The sequence below is a fragment of the Pteropus vampyrus genome, unplaced genomic scaffold, assembly GCF_000151845.1.
Source record: "Pteropus vampyrus isolate Shadow unplaced genomic scaffold, Pvam_2.0 Scaffold327, whole genome shotgun sequence".
In the NCBI taxonomy this organism is placed as follows: domain Eukaryota; kingdom Metazoa; phylum Chordata; class Mammalia; order Chiroptera; family Pteropodidae; genus Pteropus; species Pteropus vampyrus.
The window spans coordinates 968,548-986,953 of record NW_011889108.1 but is presented as its reverse complement, the minus strand read 5'-3'; the positions used below and the strand labels follow the sequence as shown (position 1 = coordinate 986,953).

The window sequence follows — 18,406 nt, the reverse complement described above, 5'->3', positions numbered from 1 at the left end:
CCCCCCGCCGCAACAGCCAGCAGTGGTAAAGCTGCAGGTAAAGCATGAATGGCCAGCGATGCACTTCAAACAGCTTCCTATTCTCAGACTTATACAGACTCAAAGACCACACCCAGAAGATGAAATTGGGAGCTTAGCTATTGGTGCAGCCTAGAAAGAGTTTGTCAACAAAAGGCAACATCATCCTAGGCAGAGCAGAAGATGTTCAAGCAGAAATAAACAATCAAATGAAAGGTTTTTCTCTTCGTAGTCACTGGTTTTGAATATCATAGACTGAAGGGAAAAATACAGAATAAACAAAGTATTATTTGTTATATAATATAACTGATAATATTGCATAATTATATATCTGTTGTAAAGAACCTTAGAAGGACAGCACAGTCACTGGGCAAGGTTCCAGAAAGCAATGGTGAGGAGACTGATGGATTACCCCAGCCAGTAGCGGTGCTGAGTCACTCTCTCCATTTTATCTCTGAGCTGCTGAACTCAGGCATGGAAGAAGGCTATTATCAGGTAGGAGTGCATGGAAGTAAACACAAAGGAAATGAATCAAAAGGAATTATGAAGTTAAGGACTATAGATGACAAGCCAGTCTATATTAAAAGAAATATTAAAAGATGCTGCAGTGACAAAAATAAAACTCTGGTAATATCAGTCTTTTTCATTCAGATGTAATCAAAACACATAATTTTCAAAATTGGAAAAATTTATTACAAGAAGAAAATGTTCTTTAAGAATTTAAATTGATATATTCATTTGAATATTTTTAAAACATAGTAAATAATCGATTTTAAAATGAAGCCAACTTGTAAAACAGGCCAAAATTTTTGCTATAAACTATAGAATTGTGCCCTTAAACTTTAATGTGCAGAAAAATCACTTGTGATCATGTTAAAATATAGATTCTGATTCGGTAGTTGTGAGTGGTATACAAAATTCTGCATTTCTAACAAACTCCCAGGTAGTGATGATGCTTCTGGTTCTCAGCAGGCACTTTGGGTGACAAATTATAGAGAGCATCTAAGAGAGCTAAACTGTGCTATAATAGCAGATTCACATTTGGGCCTTGTACAACTCAAGGAGATCACTAAGTAGGGATTATTCTAATCCCATAATACTTGATATTGTTTATTTCAACAAATGTTCACTGAGTACCTGCTATATACCAAGTGCTAGAAAGAGAAAGGTAGCACTGATTCTTTGGTCTTAAGGAGCTCCTGGGCAGAGGCTGGGGCTGGGGGATGGTGGAATGTCGACATTAGTAGCTGTCATTTTGGCAGAGAAAGATACAGCCAGAGCTATAAAAGAACTCATAGCACATGAACACATCAGAAAAAGGGGAGATTACTCTGGCTGAGCAAGAGCATTTGACTCCACTGAGGAGGCAAAATTTGAACAAATGCAACCAAATATCTTTTGTAAGATACTCACAACGGGTCTGGGTAGAAGGAGCTAAGTCTGAGAGAATGAACTAAACTTTAGGAAGATTATTCTAGTCTTGATAGTGCATCCAGCAGATTACAAACCAGATGAGGGGCCTAAGTTTGAGATCAATTCAGCAGCTTCTCTGTGGAAGGAGGAAGATTAGAGAAGTGGAGTGTTTGGACTGGAAATATCTCAATAAGAATATTATGCTAGCTTGGAAGATGATCAAACACAGAGATGATGCTTAAACACATGATATGCCTTGTGTGTTACAGGTGTTCACAAGATCTTGTTAAAATATTTTAATTAATGGTTTTAGTTCTCAGATTGTGAATGTGCCTCCAGAACTAAATACTTCTTAGTGCCAGTGTGTTTTTTGACGCAGTGTAACATTAATAATACCCACCAATTTCTCAGTACGTATACTGTAGTTTGACTCATTTGTCAACTCTATTAAAATGTTATTTTCCAATTAGTCACAAATGTGTTTTCTCTGTTTCCCCTCCTTTGATCAGTCTGAAATTGTAGATTCCTGTAGATACCATCGAATAAAGCAGTTATACTGTAAGAAGTTTCTTAAATCTCCTAGAAAGCCAGAGCACCCAAAGTCTCCAAGAGAGAATATTTTCCTTCATAATAGTTATTAACTTGCAAAAAGGAAAAACCTGAGGAAATTCATTCTTTATCTTCAAAAAATTTAAGCTTGGTTTCTTTTTTCTTCTCTTTCTTTCTTTCTTTCTTTCTTTCTTTCTTTCTTTCTTTCTTTCTTTCTTTCAACGTTTAAAACCATAGAAAAGAATACAATCTAGGAAGAAATAATTTAGAGGACTTATTATCTGCATCCCAAATATGTAGATGTTTCTCTAAGTCAAACACCATAGAGGCAAGGAAATTTCTAGTCTGATATCTGTGGCTGTGTTGCAAGGCCAATAGGCACGTATGAGTGTTAAGCTAATTCTAATACCTATATTAGAATGTAATATTCTAGAATGTGCATGTGAGTATTTCCTCAGATGGGGGATTTTGTCCATATATAGTACTAATGGTATGGACCTTCTCTTCATTTATCTTCAAAATCTTTGTGGGATGTCATTCTAAACCCTTTTTCCCTTGGGTGTGTGGTTTTAGCTTGAATGAATAGTCATAGACCTGGGAAGACTCCACCCTTATTACAGATTTACAACCTTAATTTCCCTGTGGATTGTTCCAATGTTAATGTGATTGAGTTTCCTCATGACTCTCAGGATGTCTGCTGGCAATCGTATGTTTCTCTAGAGCTGCAGTAGTTCTAATTCCTGCAAAGTCTCCATTTAGAAACAGACTTTACAGAGATGCAAATAATCAATTTCTGGTTTACTTTGGCTTACTGCTCTGATAGAGCCTTTCTAAAATTGATGGAATAGATAGGACTGGAATATCATCTGACTCTCCTAGCTGACATTATCAGCTGACTAGTACACAACACAAGGGTCTGGATGATTAGCTCTTTTTTGGGTGTGATATTCTTTTCTCATCTCTGTTTCTATCTTCTCCAGGAGACATGAGTTCCATGAGGCAAATGTGACCCTGGAATCCAACCTTCTAGCGTTGTACCTGGTTGGGGAGAGAAAGCACCATGGATGGCATAATTGAACAGAATAGTGTGCTGGTGCACAGCAAAATCAGCGATGCTGGCACAAGGAATGGCTTAATTAACACCAGAAATTTCATGGCTGAGAGCAGAGATGGCCTGGTGTCTGTTTACCCAGCACCCCAGTACCAGAGCTGCCGAGTGGTGGGCAGTGCAGCATCGGCCACCTTGGACGGCAGCAGGAACGAGACAGTCCAGCAACTGCTAGACCCCAACACCCTTCAGCAGTCAGTGGAATCCCACTACCGTCCCAACATCATACTCTACTCGGAAGGCATGCTGCACTCCTTGGGGGATGGCGTGGCTGCTGACTGCTGCGAAACCACCTTCATCGAGGACCGGTCACCCACCAAAGAGAGCCTGGAGTACCCCGATGGGAAGTTCATTGACCTCTCAGCTGAAGACATCAAAATCCACACCCTCTCCTATGATGTGGAAGAGGAAGAGGAATTCCAGGAGCTGGAGGTCAGAGGATGTGTTTGTCATAGGCCTTCGAGAATGGGGCAAAGGTTTTGGTGAGAACCCATGAGTGACTGGCAAAAATGAGGGAATGAAACTAGTGTGTGATAATGCAGAAACTGAAACATTCTTGGTACCCCTTAACTCTTGAATATGTGTGGAAAATGAAAGGAATGAAGAGAAACTAGATCACCAAGACCTAGTGAGGGCTTAAGCAGGGATTCTGATCAGAAATGACCCAAAGTAATAGCTCTTAAGGTAGGGCCACAAGTGGATTTAAAGATTGTCAGCACTGGTAGGTCACTTGGGGATATCCAACAACATCCAAACCACAGGAGAGAGGGGTCATTGGCAAAAGCGAGCAAGGTGAGAGAGGGATATGTGGTCTTAGGACCACAGAAGACTAAAAGAGTATGTGTGAGACAATTTGGGAAGTATTTTTGCTGCAACATATGTGTGGTTTCCTTAATTTGGCATTCCAAAGTTTCTACTAAGGGATCACTGATATAGCTAAAACATGTTGGAAGAAATAGTAGAAATTAATAGCCTAAAGAGAAGATGAGTTGAATTATTCCAGGAGTCACTTCTTCAGTAGACTGGAGGGCAAAAAGGGTGTTTGGACTACATTCTCAGAAATGTGCATATTGGACACAGTATAGCATGGCACAGCAACCTCTGGTTATACAACTCATCCCTTCCCCTTCCATGCAGCCTCCCCACATGGAAGGGCAAGAGTGAGCTGCACAGATTTAAACAAAAGCCACATGTTTCTCAACTAGAAGGTGGATACCCAAGCTTGAGGAAGTAATTTCACTTCTGTGAGAGTAGAAGGTATTCCTCCAGGATGTGAGTGGCAGAAAGAGAAGGTCCAGATTTTCAGTCAGTTTGGAGAAGAAAGACCTTCAGGAGGAAGTGTGTGGTCAAAGGGAATGAAGTCTGTATTTGGCTAAGGTAGGTAAAAATATTTTGCAGGTTAAAGGGAAATGTTAAGTGCAAAGGATGAAGGATCAGTGCTGGGGAGCTGTCTAAGGCAGACAAAGACATTCATCCAAGCATATGTGCAGAAGTTCTGGCCTTTGGTGAGAAGTCAGCATACTTCTTGTCTGAGAGAGAACGGAAGGGTAGAAAGAAGGTTAATGAACTAAAATGCTCTGGATTGTACAAAAACTTTTTAGTTTGATGTAGTCCCATTTGTTTATTTTTTCTTTTGTTTCTCTTGCCCAAGGAGATATATCTGAAAAGAAATTCCTGTTAGTAATATCAGAGAGTTTACTGCCTATGTTTTCTTCTAAAAGTTTTGTGGTTTCAGGTCTTACATTTAAGTCTTAACCCATTTTGAGTCTATTCTTGTATACGATGTAAGAAGATGGTCCATCTTTTTTTTTTCCTTGTATCTGTCCAATTTTCCCAACATCATTTATTTAAGAGACAGTCTTATTCCATTGTATATTCTTACCTCCTTTGTAATATATTAAGTGAGCGTATAGACATGAATTTGTTTCTGGGCTCTCTATTTTGTTCCATTGATCAATGTATCTGTTTTTATGCCAGTACCACGCTGTTTTTATTACTGTAGCCTTGTAGTATAGTTCGATATCAGGTCGTGTGATACCTCCAATTTTGTTCTTCTTTCTCAAGAATAGCCAAAGGAAACCATCAACAAAACAAAAAGACAACCGACTGTTTGGGAGCAGATATTCACTAATTATACATCTGATAAGGGGTTAATATCCAAAATTTATATAGAAATTATACAAAAAAAGAAACAATCCTATTAAAAAATGGGCAGAAGACCTGAACAGATACTTCTCCAAAGAGGAAATACAGTTGGCTAACAGACATATGAAAAGATGCTCAAGGTCACTAATCATCATAGAAATGCAAGTTAAAACCACAATGAGATATCACCTCACACCTGTCAGCATGGCTATCATCAATAAATCAAAAAACGGCAAGTGATGGCAAGGATGTAGAGAAAAGGGTACCCTCATACATTGTTGGTGGGATTGCAAATTGGTACGGCCGCTATGGAAAACAGTATGGAGGTTTCTCAAAAAATTAAAAATGGATATACCTTTTGACCGAGCAATTGTACTTCTGGATATTTATCCAAAGAAAACCAAAACAATAATTTGTAAAGATCTATGTACTCTAATATTCATGACAGCACAATTTACAATAGCCAAGATATGGAAGCAACCTAAATGCCCATCAACAGATGATTGGATAAAGAAATTATGCTTCATATATACAATGGAATATTACTCAGCCATTAAAAAAATGAAATCCTACCATTTGCAATGACATGGATGGATCTAGAGGTTATTATGCTGAGTGAAATAAGTCAGACAGATAAAGATAAATACCATATGATTTCACTTACATGTGGAATCTAAGGAACAAAAAAGAAACAAACTAATCAAAAACAGACTCACAAATATAGTGGACAATTTGGTGATAGTTAGAGGGGAGGGGGCTTGGGGGACTAGGAGAATGGGGTGAAAGATTAAAGAAGTACAAATTAGTAGTTGATAGTTGGGCATGAGGATAGGGAGCTCAGCCTCAGCACAGGGAATGCAGTTAGGAATAATACGATGGCTAGGTGGAGGACCAGGGGAGGGAGGAAGCAATTGAGGGAATCATTTTATGAACAATGTATACGTCTAACCAATGTACTGTATACTTAAAACTAATTTAGATAAATAAATTTATTTTAAAAAAACGCTCTGGGTTGAAGAGGAAGGAAATGAGAGGCCCATATTGGCTGAGGGTCCAGGGATCCCAAAGAGGCTTGGGGCCATAAGGAGATTGGAGACACTCAGAGCAGTGATGTAGAAGAAGTGACCATTCTAGAAGAGACTGTTGAAGAAACTGCCAAGCTGCAGTGGGGGTCTGCGTGAAAATTTGTTCATGCCCAAGGCTCCAACATGTAACTATTGTTCAGCAGGTGAGGCTTTTAGCAAAGCAAACTCTGAGCTTCCTACCTGCAAGATGGGGAGGCTGGAGAAAGCAAGAAAGCAGAGGTTTGGAGTAGAATCAGACCCACACCCCCAAGGCCCCAGATTGGGTAGAAGGCCAGTGAAATCATGAAGAATTGATGGGTCAAGGCACCAGAAACGTCAGGAAAACCAAGTAACAGTGAAAACCAAAAGCAGCTGAAGAGAGTTAGAAGAGAATTTTAGAAATGGGGGTGGGGTGTGGAGTGATGTAGCAATTCCTATGAATGGAGTCAAAATTCAACTGACAAAGAATGGAGAGAAGTTGTTGGCATGAGAGAGGCTGTCTGATGATATCTGTTAAAGAGAATAGAGAGTGTGAGCTCTGGCCATTCTAGAGTTTTGAGAAAGTTGGGAGAGTGCTTTGGCTTCCATTCAAAAAGCCTCTAAGTGTCTACTATTTTCCAAGGTCTAATATTTTTGCTGAAAGCAAAGTATAAATGCTGCTTATCTGCATGAAGTTTGGGAAGCAAATACATAAAAATGCGATTTCAGTATAACACAAGAGTTATGAGGAAAGACTACTCAGTCTACTCTGAGAACATCTAAAGGTGGGGATAAGGATCTGCACTGCATCTTGAAGAGGAGAACCACACTGTCATGCAAGAAGGAGGTGGTAGGAGAATTCTAGTACAATGGAACATAGTGAGGAGATAAAGCACGGAGGCACCCAACCTGGATCTGCAGGGAACAGTAACTGGTAAAAATTGCTAGGACCTATAGATTATTGTGAGGTCTTGGAGACAAGATCAAAAAAAAGTAAGGTTCTGTTACCAAGGACCTTACCAGCCCTCAAACAGAGACTGGGTGTGGGGAACCATGGAAGGTTTTCAGGCATGAGTGCCATAGTCAGATCTGTATATTCAGAAGCTGTCCTGGCTGCAGAGTGGGTCAAGAGTGTAGGGGAGATGGAGATGAGAGTGAAGGGGATATGGGGCTAGGACCAAACCCAATGCCCAGAGCCTATGGGGCCTATTTTAAGGGATGGTGAAAGAGAGAATCAGGACAGCATTAAAAATGAATAAATACTTAAAAAGTAAAATTTGCTATTGTTTGGAGATGATAGAAAGGAAGGAGTCAGGCTTCTCTTGTGCAGAGATCTTTCCAATCCCCCAAGTGGCCAAGTTAGCCAGCTGAGGATTTTTAGCTTTTTTATGAGTTTTCGAAAAATCAAACCCAATATATAATACCTACCAGCAGTGAGATGTTTGGAATAGTTATAGATTAAAACAAATTTTTGAATGTCTCCATCATTCCTTTGTCACTTATGTGGGCTTCATTCCTCCCTTCCCTCTCATTATATTCATATACTTTATACCCATTTCCTTGAATAAGTACGTTATGCCAAGGTCAGATGAGAAGATGATCAGCATATTTTATTAGTTCTCAATTAACTTCCATCACGTAGCTTCATAATGAACTAAATTCAAAAGAATTTTATTTCACTTTTCTTAAGACTTGCATGGGCTTCTGATCAAGATTGCAAATAAATACAACCAATATTTAAATTTATTTTTTTTTTACATAATATGGCTTAATTCACATTTTTGGCAATCAGTTACTGAATTCATTTTGTTGCAACATCTTTCATGGAATGACTTCAGCCAGGTGACAAGGTTTGTGGAACTCCACAAAGATTCAAAAAGAACTCAAGTGATGACTGATCATCTTTTAAATTAATGCTAGGAGATGAGTAGCTGGAGTAACAGGCATTTTTAACTGATCATCTTTTAAATTAATGCTAGGAGATGAGTAGCTGGAGTAACAGGCATTTTTAAATTGTTGGTCCAAAACTCTGACAGGTAGTACAGACTTGTGGAGAGGTGAGGTCTGTTAACCTATCTACCTTTAATGATACAGCAACTGGAATCTTTATCATAATAATAGTACCTACTATATATTAATATTTTTTATAGTGACCTCTGACTATAGTAGTAAGATGAATTGTGTTTGCTTATATATCTTAGCCACAGATGGTACACCCAGTGCCATTAAAGGAACAAGTTGTTTAAAATATGCTTCTTAGGCACGTAGTAAGACTTTCTGGTTGACATCCAGGTAGCAAACACAGACCAAGAAATGGTTCCTTCCTCTCAGGCTGTAAGAGGAAGAAATCAAGAACCTTCAAGCATTCTGTCGTCTCTGGATGTTGAATTGCCACCTGTTTGCTATGACTTAGATGTTTAAGTTTTCTAGTGCCTTATAGTTTGTATGTATTAATAGTTTGTATTAATAAAGCAATACTGTAACAGAAAAAATATATATATATATCCATAGAGGATTTCAGGGGCATCACTTAGAGTAGTTGCTTTGGTCCTTTAAGAATTCTATAAAAACAAAAATATTTTTTCAGCAATATTCTTATGGTATAGCTATGATACTCTTTATTCTGTTTTTCTGCAAATAAAAATAAAAACTAATGACTGGTTAGAAGTGCCATCATACATGCAGTAACTGTTCTAAAATTTATTCTTTTTCCTATTCCATGAAATAATAAAGAGACATGTATCAGTCATCACTTGCTGCATAACAAATCACTCCAAAGCTTAATGGTTTAAAAATCTACTATGTATTTAACTCAAGATTCTCAAGTTAAACATTTGAGTGAGTCTCAGCTGAATAGTTGTTGCTCTGCTGGTCTAATCTGGGTTTCCTAATTGGTCTGTGTTAGCTGTTGCTCTACTAGACAGCCCTTCTTTCAAATGTTGTCTGATCATTGCCTGGGGTGACAGAAGTGACTAGACCACATGTGACTCATCATCTAGCAGTCATCTTATCACATGGAAGCCATGGTAGGGATTCCAAGAACAGCAAAAGGGAGTGAATCCCAGTGTGCAGGACTTTTCAAGTCTTCGCTTGTGTTACACAAATTATTGCTTATTAACTAAATCAAGTTACATGGCCAAGCCCAAAGTCAGTGTAGAAGGGACTATTTAGGGTAATAGTATTGGAAAGTGCCAACAAATTGGGTGCCAGTATTGTATCATTCTATCACAGAGCAAAAATTTTGGACTATTTGGCATAATTTTTTAAAGACCATTTTATTTAACAGAGTAACAACAGTCATGATTATATTATTATGGAAACAAAAAACACAGCACATATTGATCTGGAGCTCTTCTCAGAAGGCAGTCCTACTTCAGAAAAAAAAAAAAAAAAAGAAAGTCAAACCAATTTTAACTTCTTTGGGAGTTCTACCGGCTCACTTGGTCTGCAGAAAACTACAGTCCTCAGAAAGCCATTGCCTTGGTTAAGAGCAGAGGCCTTTGTCTCTGGAGTTCTTGTTTACCGGGAGACCTGCCTCTTATTTGTCCCCTTATCACTCTACCTGGAGAGGTTCATCTCTAGCATTTATAATGGAGACTTCTCTAATCCAGAGAGGTTTGCTCACCTGATACACATTTTTGCTAGAGCGTATAGAGCTTTCAGTTTGCCTTTGAGGCTGTGGTATTAACGTGATTGGGTTCTTTTGCTAATTTCAAGAATCTTTATGGAAAGCCCTCAAAAATTATGATTTTCCATGCCCTACACTAAGAGAGTGAGCTGCTAGTCACAGTGAAGGATCAGTTGTGGTTCATATCAGATAGAGGAGATCACAGAGGCTCTCTGAGGGATTAGCAGGAATGCAGAGATGGCTGCTCATCACTCAGTATGCCTGTACTCAGTATGACTAGGGGACCTCCCTTCAGGGTGCCCTCAGGACACTCTGGCTATGTGAAAAATTGGGCCTGGTACCCCAAAGCTCTAGGGCTTCCTCTCTGGTTTTTCACCAGTGTCATTAAGTTCCTAACTGGCAGCTAAAACCTCAGTCTACAGGAACACCAATAGTAAAAAATCACTTCTTTCTACACGAATAAACTCAGAAATACTGCAGGCACAAGTAATAAAGTAGCTCTGCAAAATATGAAATTTGAGTTTAAAGTTATGAAATGAAGTGGGTGAAGTTCAAGGATAGAAAAGCCTAACAGCCCTCTTGCTGTTAGCGAGGCTTATCAGGTGTTAAAAGGCTGATTATTACTCATTCATATGACAATACAAAACCTTTTGGATCCTAGAGCACATGGAAATCATCACTTAGAAACAGTGCTCAAAGGGTTGAGATTTTTCTTCAGCAAAGGAAGAAAGGGGAAAGAAAACACATATTTATGGAACATATACTCTGTGCCAGGCTCTTCATGCACATTTTGCTATCTGATCCTCACATTAACACCGGCATCAGCTACTATTTCTGTCCTACCTTTCACGTGAAGCTTGGCAGATGTCCAAGGTATCACAGTGTGCTTTGCTCAGGCAGCTCTTTGATCTGAGACATGCTGATTTTAGACTCTGATTTTCTAATAGTGATGCTGTTCTTTCTATATTAGAAAAAATTTTCATGCTAGAATGAATTGCTATTCAAATAAAGCATAAGGAGACAGAGCTGGGCAGTCACGGGACACTTCTTCAATTCTGTGAACCCTCTGCTAGGGCTGTCTAAGGTCTTTGAGTCTACTTTCTCTTTTAAAACTTGGAACATGTTGGAAGAGATAGAATTTCATAACTTCAATGTAGCACTCACATATGCCTCATTCATAAATATGAACAAAGTAGGGAAGACTCAATAGACATTTGAAAAAACCCAAAGCATGAATGAGACAGAACACTACCACCAAAAATATAACAATTGACCCAGAGGAAAAAGAAATAATGCAAATAATAATAGGCAACTTTTTGAAAATTATTTTTAGTATCCCTTCAGAAATTTGAGGGAGATTGTTTTTGGAAGTGAGGATTTGGGGTTTTGTTTTGTTTGTTTGCCTCATTGCACTGGCTAGGACCTCAAACACAAAGTGGTGAGAATGAATATTTTTGCCTTTCTTCTGGTCTCAGAGAGGGAAGCATTCAGACTTTCATGATAAAGGATAATGTGATGTTCTTAATCGAGTGTAGGAAGTTCCCTTTTATCAGAACTTTGTTAAACAGTTTTTAAAATAAAAATTGGTGTTTAAGTTTGTAAAATGCTTTTTTCTGTGTTTATTTAGATTATAACGTGTGAGATTTTTTTTGTCCTTTATTCTATTAATATGATCTATTAAATTAACTGTTTTGCCGATCCTAAACCATTCTTATATTTGGGGATAAATTCCCCTTGGTCATGGTGTATACTCCTCTTTAAATATTACTGGATTTAATTTGCTAATAATTTGTTGAGAATTTTTATGTCTACGTTCATGAAGGATAATGTTCTGTAGTTTTCTTGTTTTCTTTTTCTGACTTTGGTATGAATGTAATACTGGCCACATAAAATGGGTTAGGAAGTGCTCCCTCCTCTATTTTCTCAAATATTCTGTAAAGTATTGGTTTTATTTATTTACTTACTTACTTACTTACTTACTTACTTACTTACTTACTTACTTACTTACTTACTTATTTTTACATTAGTTTCAGGAATACAGTATAATGGTTAGACATTTATCTAATTTATGAAGTAATCCCCCCTATTACTCTAGCAGCTAACTGGCCCTACACACAGCCTTTATAAGTATTATTTTTTAATATTTTCTAGAAGTATTTTTATACATTTAATATTTTCAGTGAAGCCATCTAGGCCTGGGCTCTTCTTTCTAGGTCAATGTTTTATTACTGATTTGATCCAATTTCTTTATTGTTTTAAGTCTGCAGATTTAAAGGAAATCCTTCAATTATCCTTTCTTCTTAACTTCATTTTAGTAATTTGTGCCATTCTAGGCATTTGTCCATTTTATCAAAGTTATCTAATTTGTTGACATAAAATTGTCATAATATTCTATTTAAATCTTTTAACATTCTACATGGTTGGTAACGTCTTCTCTTTCAAATCTTATTTTAAAAATTGGAGGTTTTCTGTTTCTTCCTTTGTCAGTCTAGCCAGAGGTTTATAAATTTTGTTGATCTTTTCAAACAGCCGACTTCTGGTTCCATTGATTTTTCTCTTGCTTTTTGATTTTCCACTTCATTGATTTACACTCATATATTTATGATAATCTTCCCTCTTTCTCTTTTGGGTTAAATGTGCTCTTTATCTAGTTTCTTTAGGTGGGAGCTTAGTTATCGATTTGGGATTTTTTTCTTCATAATATATATGGTTAAAGCTATAACTTTTTCTCAACCACTATTTTAACTACATCCTCTAAATTTGATGTGTTTTTTTTCTTTTTATTTAAAATATTTTTTAATAATCACTGTGATTTTTTATTTTACTTATTTATAAAAAGTGTTTTTTAATTTCCAAATATTGAGGGATTTTCCACAATTTTCTATCATTTACTACTAATATAATTTCATGTGGTTAAAGATCAGAGTTGGTATGATTTTTTAAAAATTTATTAAGATTTGATATCCAGTCTAACATATGTGTTCCAGGAAATGTCCCATGTGCACTTGTGAAAGAACATGTATTTTGTCATTGTATGAAGTGTTCTATAAATGTTTATTAGGTCAGGTTGGTTGATCATGATGTTCAAGTCTTCTATCCTTGCTGTTTATATGCCTGGTTGTCCCCTCAATTTTGTCATTTTGCCTCATGTATTTTGGGACTCCATTAGTAGGTGCACGTATATTTAAATTATGTTTTACTAAATATTTGACCATTTTATCATTATAAAATATCTCTGTGTTTAATAATATTTCTTGTTTGGGGACCTATTTTGCGTGACATTAATATACCTACTCCAGCTTTCTTATCATCACTGTTTGCCTCATATATGTTTTTCCATCTTTTGGCTTAAAATTTATTTTTGTCTCAGAATTTTAAGTGTGTCCCATAGAAAACACATAGTTGGATCTCATTTTTTTATTGTCTTACAATTTCTGTCTTTTAATTGGAGTGTTTAGTCTAGTTGCATAAAATGTAATTTTATATGATTAGATTTATGCCTGCCATTTTGGGACATCTGTATGTCCTTCTTGGGACATCTGTATGTCTATTCATGCCCTCTGCTCAATTTTTTAATTGACTGTTTGTTTTGGTGTTAAGTTGTACAAGTTCTTTGTACAAGTTAATATTTTGGATATTAACCCCTTATCAGATGTATAATTGATGAATTATATATCTTCTTCCATTCAGTAGGTTGTCTTCTCATTTTGCTGATGGTTTCCTTTGCTGTGCAAAAACTCTTTAGTGTGATGTAGTTTCATTTGTTTATTTTTCTTTACTTTTTAAAATTAAATTTATTGGGGTGACATTGCTTAATAAAATTATATAGGTTTCAAGTGTACGATTCTATGTTACATCATTGTATATTGCATTGTGTGTTCACAACTCAAGTCAAATTTCTTTCTATCACCATGTATTTGACCCTGTTTACATTTATCCACTTTCCTTCCTCTTCCTTTCCTCTGGTAATCACTAAACTTGTCTGCGTCTATGACATTTGTTTGTTTGTCTTGTTCATTTGCTGTTTTCAGTTTTATCTCCCACATATGAGTGAAATTATGTGATTCTTAGCTTTTTCTGACTTATTTTACTTAACATGATAATCCCAAGATCCATTCAGGTTGTCACAAATTACTATATTTCATCTTTTCCTATGGCTGAGTAATATTCCATTGTATATATGTACCACATCTCCTTTATCCAATCATCTATCAAAAGATACTTTAGTTTTTTTTTGGCCACTGAGAATAATGTTGCAATGAACATAGAGGTGCATATATCTTTACAGATAAATGTTTTCCAGTGTTTTGATCAAAAATGAATGTTGTATCTCGTCAAAGGCTTTTCCTACATTATTAATAGGATCATATGATATTTACCTTTTATTTTGTTTACATGGTGTATCACATTAATCAATTTGAATATGTTGAACCATTCTTGCTCCTCTGGGGGAAAAAAACCTACTTGATCATGATGCATAATATTTTGAATGTACTATTGTATTCTATTTGCTAGTATTTTGCTTAGGATTTTTGAATCTGTATTCATCAGAGATATTGTTCTGTAGTTTTCTTATATTGTGTTATTCTTACCAGATGTTGGCATCAGGGTAATGTTGGCCTCATAAAATGAGTTAGGAAGTTATCACCTCTTCTTCAATTTTTTGAAGAGTTTAAAAAGGACAGTTATTAAATTATCTTTGAATGTTTGGTAGAATTCACTTTTTGGGAGGTTTTTGATGATGGTTTCAATTTCCTTATTATTGATCTATCTATTTAGATTTTTCAGTTCTTCATGATTCAGTCTAAGAAAGTTATATATTTCTAAGAATTTGTTCATTTATTCTAGGTTATTGAATTTCATGACATAAAATCTTTCACAGTATGATCGTATAATACTTTGTATTTCTGTGGTATACATCGTAACTTCTCCTCTTTCATTTTTGATTTTGTTTATGTGTGTCTTTTATCTTTTTTCCTTAGTGAGTCTAGCCAGGGGCTTGTCAATTTAACTGATACTTTCAAAGAACCAGCTCTTCGTTGCACTAATTCTTTCTATTGTCTTGTTCTCTATTTCATTTGATTCTCCTCTAATTTTTATTATTTCCTTCCTTCTGCTGACTTTGGGCTTCATTTTTTCTTCTTTTCCTTGTTCTTTAAGATGTAATGTTAGGTTGTTTATTTAGGATTTTTCTTGTTTCTTGAGATAGGCCTGTAATGATATAAACTTACCTCTTATTACCACTTGCTGTATCCCAAAAGTTTTGATATGTTGTATTTTCATTCTCATTTTTTCCTGTTTCTTTTGATCTCTCCTTTTATTTTTTCTTTGACCTAGTTGTTCTTTAGTAGCATGTTGTTTAATCTCCACATATTTGTGATTTTTCCTGCTTCTTTTCTGCAGTTGATTTAGCACTGTAGCTAAAGAATATACTTGATATGATTTCAATCTTTTTAAATTTGTTGAGCCTAGTTTTGTGTCCCAACATAAGGTCTATCCTTTTATGTGCACTAGAGAAGAATGTATAATCTGATGTTTTAGGGTGAAAGGCTGTTGAAATGTCAGTTATGTTCATTTGGTCTAATGTGTCGTTTAAGGTTGATATTTTCTTATTTTCTATTTGGATGATCTATTTATAGTTGCCAATGTGATATTTAAGTCCCCTTCTATAACTATGTTTTTGTCAGGTTCTCCCTTTATTTCTGTTAGTAGTTGCTTTATACATTTTGACATGCCCTGATTTGCAGCATATGCATTGATAAGTGTTATGTCTTCTTGATGTATTGTTCCCTTTATCATTATGAAATGTCCATCTTTGTCTCTTGTTACTTTTTTTATCCTGAAGTCTATTACATCAGATATAAGTATGGCTACATCCACTTTTCTCTTGATGCTGTTGGCTTGTAGTATCATATTTCATCCTTTCTCTTTGAGCTAATATTTTTCTTTGCAGATGAAATGTATTTCTTAAAGTCAGCATATGGTTTAGTTTTGTTTTTCAATCCAACCTGCTACTCTGTACCTTTTTATTAGTGCACTTGATCCATTTATATTTAGAGGGATTACTGATATATGAGGACTTCCTATAGTGATATTATCTTTTTATTTCCTGGTAGCCTGGTGTTTCTATTGTTTCTTTTCCCTTGTGTTTCTGTCTGTTATTTTTGTTTGGTGGTATTCTATGTTTTTTTCCTCGTTTCCTTTTTTTTATGTTATTTATTTCAGTTCTACATTTGTGTGTGTGGTTACTATTAAGTTTATATAAAAGAATTCTTATGTATAAAGTAGTCTTTTTTCTTCAGCATGCATCTTATCTCCATTCCCTTTTGCAAATTCAGAACTTTACCTCCCTTTTATGTTTTGTTGTCACAAATTATTCCTATTTATTCTGTGAGTTCATTTCTGACCATAGTCTTCTCTCTTTTTTTAATGTTTTATCTCCTTCAACACTTATGTTATATTTAAGTGTATAGTACCTTATTCTGAATAAAGGTTGTAATTTCCTGCAAAGCAATTTCTTGCTTTGTTGTCTGTTAATCATGTTACTCGTAGTTTTATATACTTTTTCATTTTTGTTTCAGATAGAAAAACCCCCTTTAGTATTTCCTGTAATGCACAGGAAATTTCTTCAACTTCTGTATGTCTGGAAAGGTCTTTATTTCTCCTTCATATCTAAAGAACAACTTTGCTAGATATATTAATTATGGCTTGTAATTTTTCTCTCTCAATAGTTTGAATATTTGACTCTACTCCCTCCCAGCTTATAGAGTTTCTGTTGAAATATCCTATGATAGTCTAATGGAACTTCCTTTATAGGTTATCATCTTCTTTTCCTTAGCTGCCTTGAGAGTTCTTTATCATTAATTTTTGATAGTTTTAGATATAATGTGCCTTGGAGAAGGCTTTTTTGGATTGAAATAATTAGATATTCTATTTGCTTCTTGGATGCAGAAATCCAGTTCTTTCCATCAGTTTGGGAAGTTCTCATTGACTATTTGTTTGAATAGGCTCTCTGTTCCCTCCTCTCTCTCTTCTCCTTCTTATATTCTTACATTACTCCTTTGATGGAGTCATATAGTTTTTATAGAGTTCTTTCATTTTTTCTCTACTCTCAAGTTTCTCTCTTTTTTCATCTGCATCTTTTTCAGATTTCTATCTTCAATATCACTAATTCTTTCCTCCATCTGGTCAGCTCTATTTCTTAGGCTCACTATTTCATTCTTCATCTCCTTCATTGAGTTCTTCAGCTCCAAAAATTTATATTTGTTTCTTTTTTAGTTTCAATTTCTTTGCTAAAGCATGCCTTTTGTTGATTTTATTTCTGAGTTTATTAAACTGAGTTTTCTTGCATATCATTGAGTTTTTTCAAAACTGCAATCTGGATTCTCTATCATTTAAAACACACACTTTCATGTTTTTAAGTTTATTTTCTGGAGATTTTTTTATTTTCTTTCTGAGCTGCCTTGTTACCTTGTTAATGGTATTTAATGGATTATTTTTCTGCCTAGGCATTTATGGGAATAAACTATTTTTTTAAAAAAATTAAGAGTGTTACCTCTTTAGCGGGTCGATAAACAGAGGTTTTTCTTTTGTTTTCCAGTAGATGATGCTGAAGTGCAAGTGTTTTATTTTCCCTTGCAGTGCTCCAGCATCTTGGATTTCTGCTAGGTGGTACAAAATGCCTTGTATTCCTTGGAGAGATGGGTGTCTCTTCTGTGACCAGGTGACCTCAGTCTCAGGACACCACCACCATGGGAGAATATAGTGGGTGAAACCATGAATTTCCAATGCTGCCTCAGCAGCCAGATACAGAGTTATGCTGCCTGAGATGTCCCAGGTGCCCCCAGTGAGATCAGCCTCAATGGGTGGGGGTGGGGTTGGCTGGAAGAGGCCACTGGTGTGTTTGTGACTTTGTTCTACTCCCAATAATGGTGACTGCCAGACCTTGGCTGCCTCATCTCTGTATCTCCACCCCTGTCATTAGGATTAGGCACAGTGTGCATGTGCTGCTCGGGAGCTGTCTCTGCAGTTATCAGGGCTATAGATGTTCTGCTTTGTAATCCAACACTCACTGCTACCATTTTGTCTAGGGCTCACTGCTAGTTCTCAGAGGGTATGAGAAGGCAAGCTCTGGGAGGGTGGAGGTAGGCAACCAGGCTCCATGGCTTTGTTTTCTGCCTGACAATGATGGCTGCTAGAACACAGCTGTCACACTTCTGTATTCGATCTCTGCTCTGATAGATCACTGGGTTCAGCCTTGATATGTGCTTATCATTCAGGCAGGAATGTGCTGGACTACAGAGAGTGCACTTGTAGCCAGGTTCCTCTGCTCTCCTGCAATCCTCAGTGAGCTTTGGGCTGCATCTGCAGCGCCCTTCTCCACTTTTCTCCTTTCCCTCCTCTCACTTTCACCCTGGTTTGCTGACCTTCAGGTATTTCGATGCTCAGATCTTTCAGAAGTGCTTGTGTGTTCAGCAGGGAATTCTTTGTTGAATTTTAGCT

General features: G+C 36.4%; 1 protein-coding gene across 1 annotated transcript in view; it reads left to right on the top strand.

The window, feature by feature from the left end:
• The first annotated feature begins 2,951 nt into the window (after nt 1-2,951).
• Nucleotides 2,952-18,406, top strand: part of SYNDIG1 (synapse differentiation inducing 1) — a 159,479-nt gene continuing 144,024 nt past the window's right edge. The window contains exon 1 of the mRNA XM_011378010.1: nt 2,952-3,520. Coding sequence (XP_011376312.1) covers nt 3,041-3,520 — 480 coding nt within the window. The 5' untranslated portion in view covers nt 2,952-3,040. The remainder of the gene's footprint in view (nt 3,521-18,406) is intronic.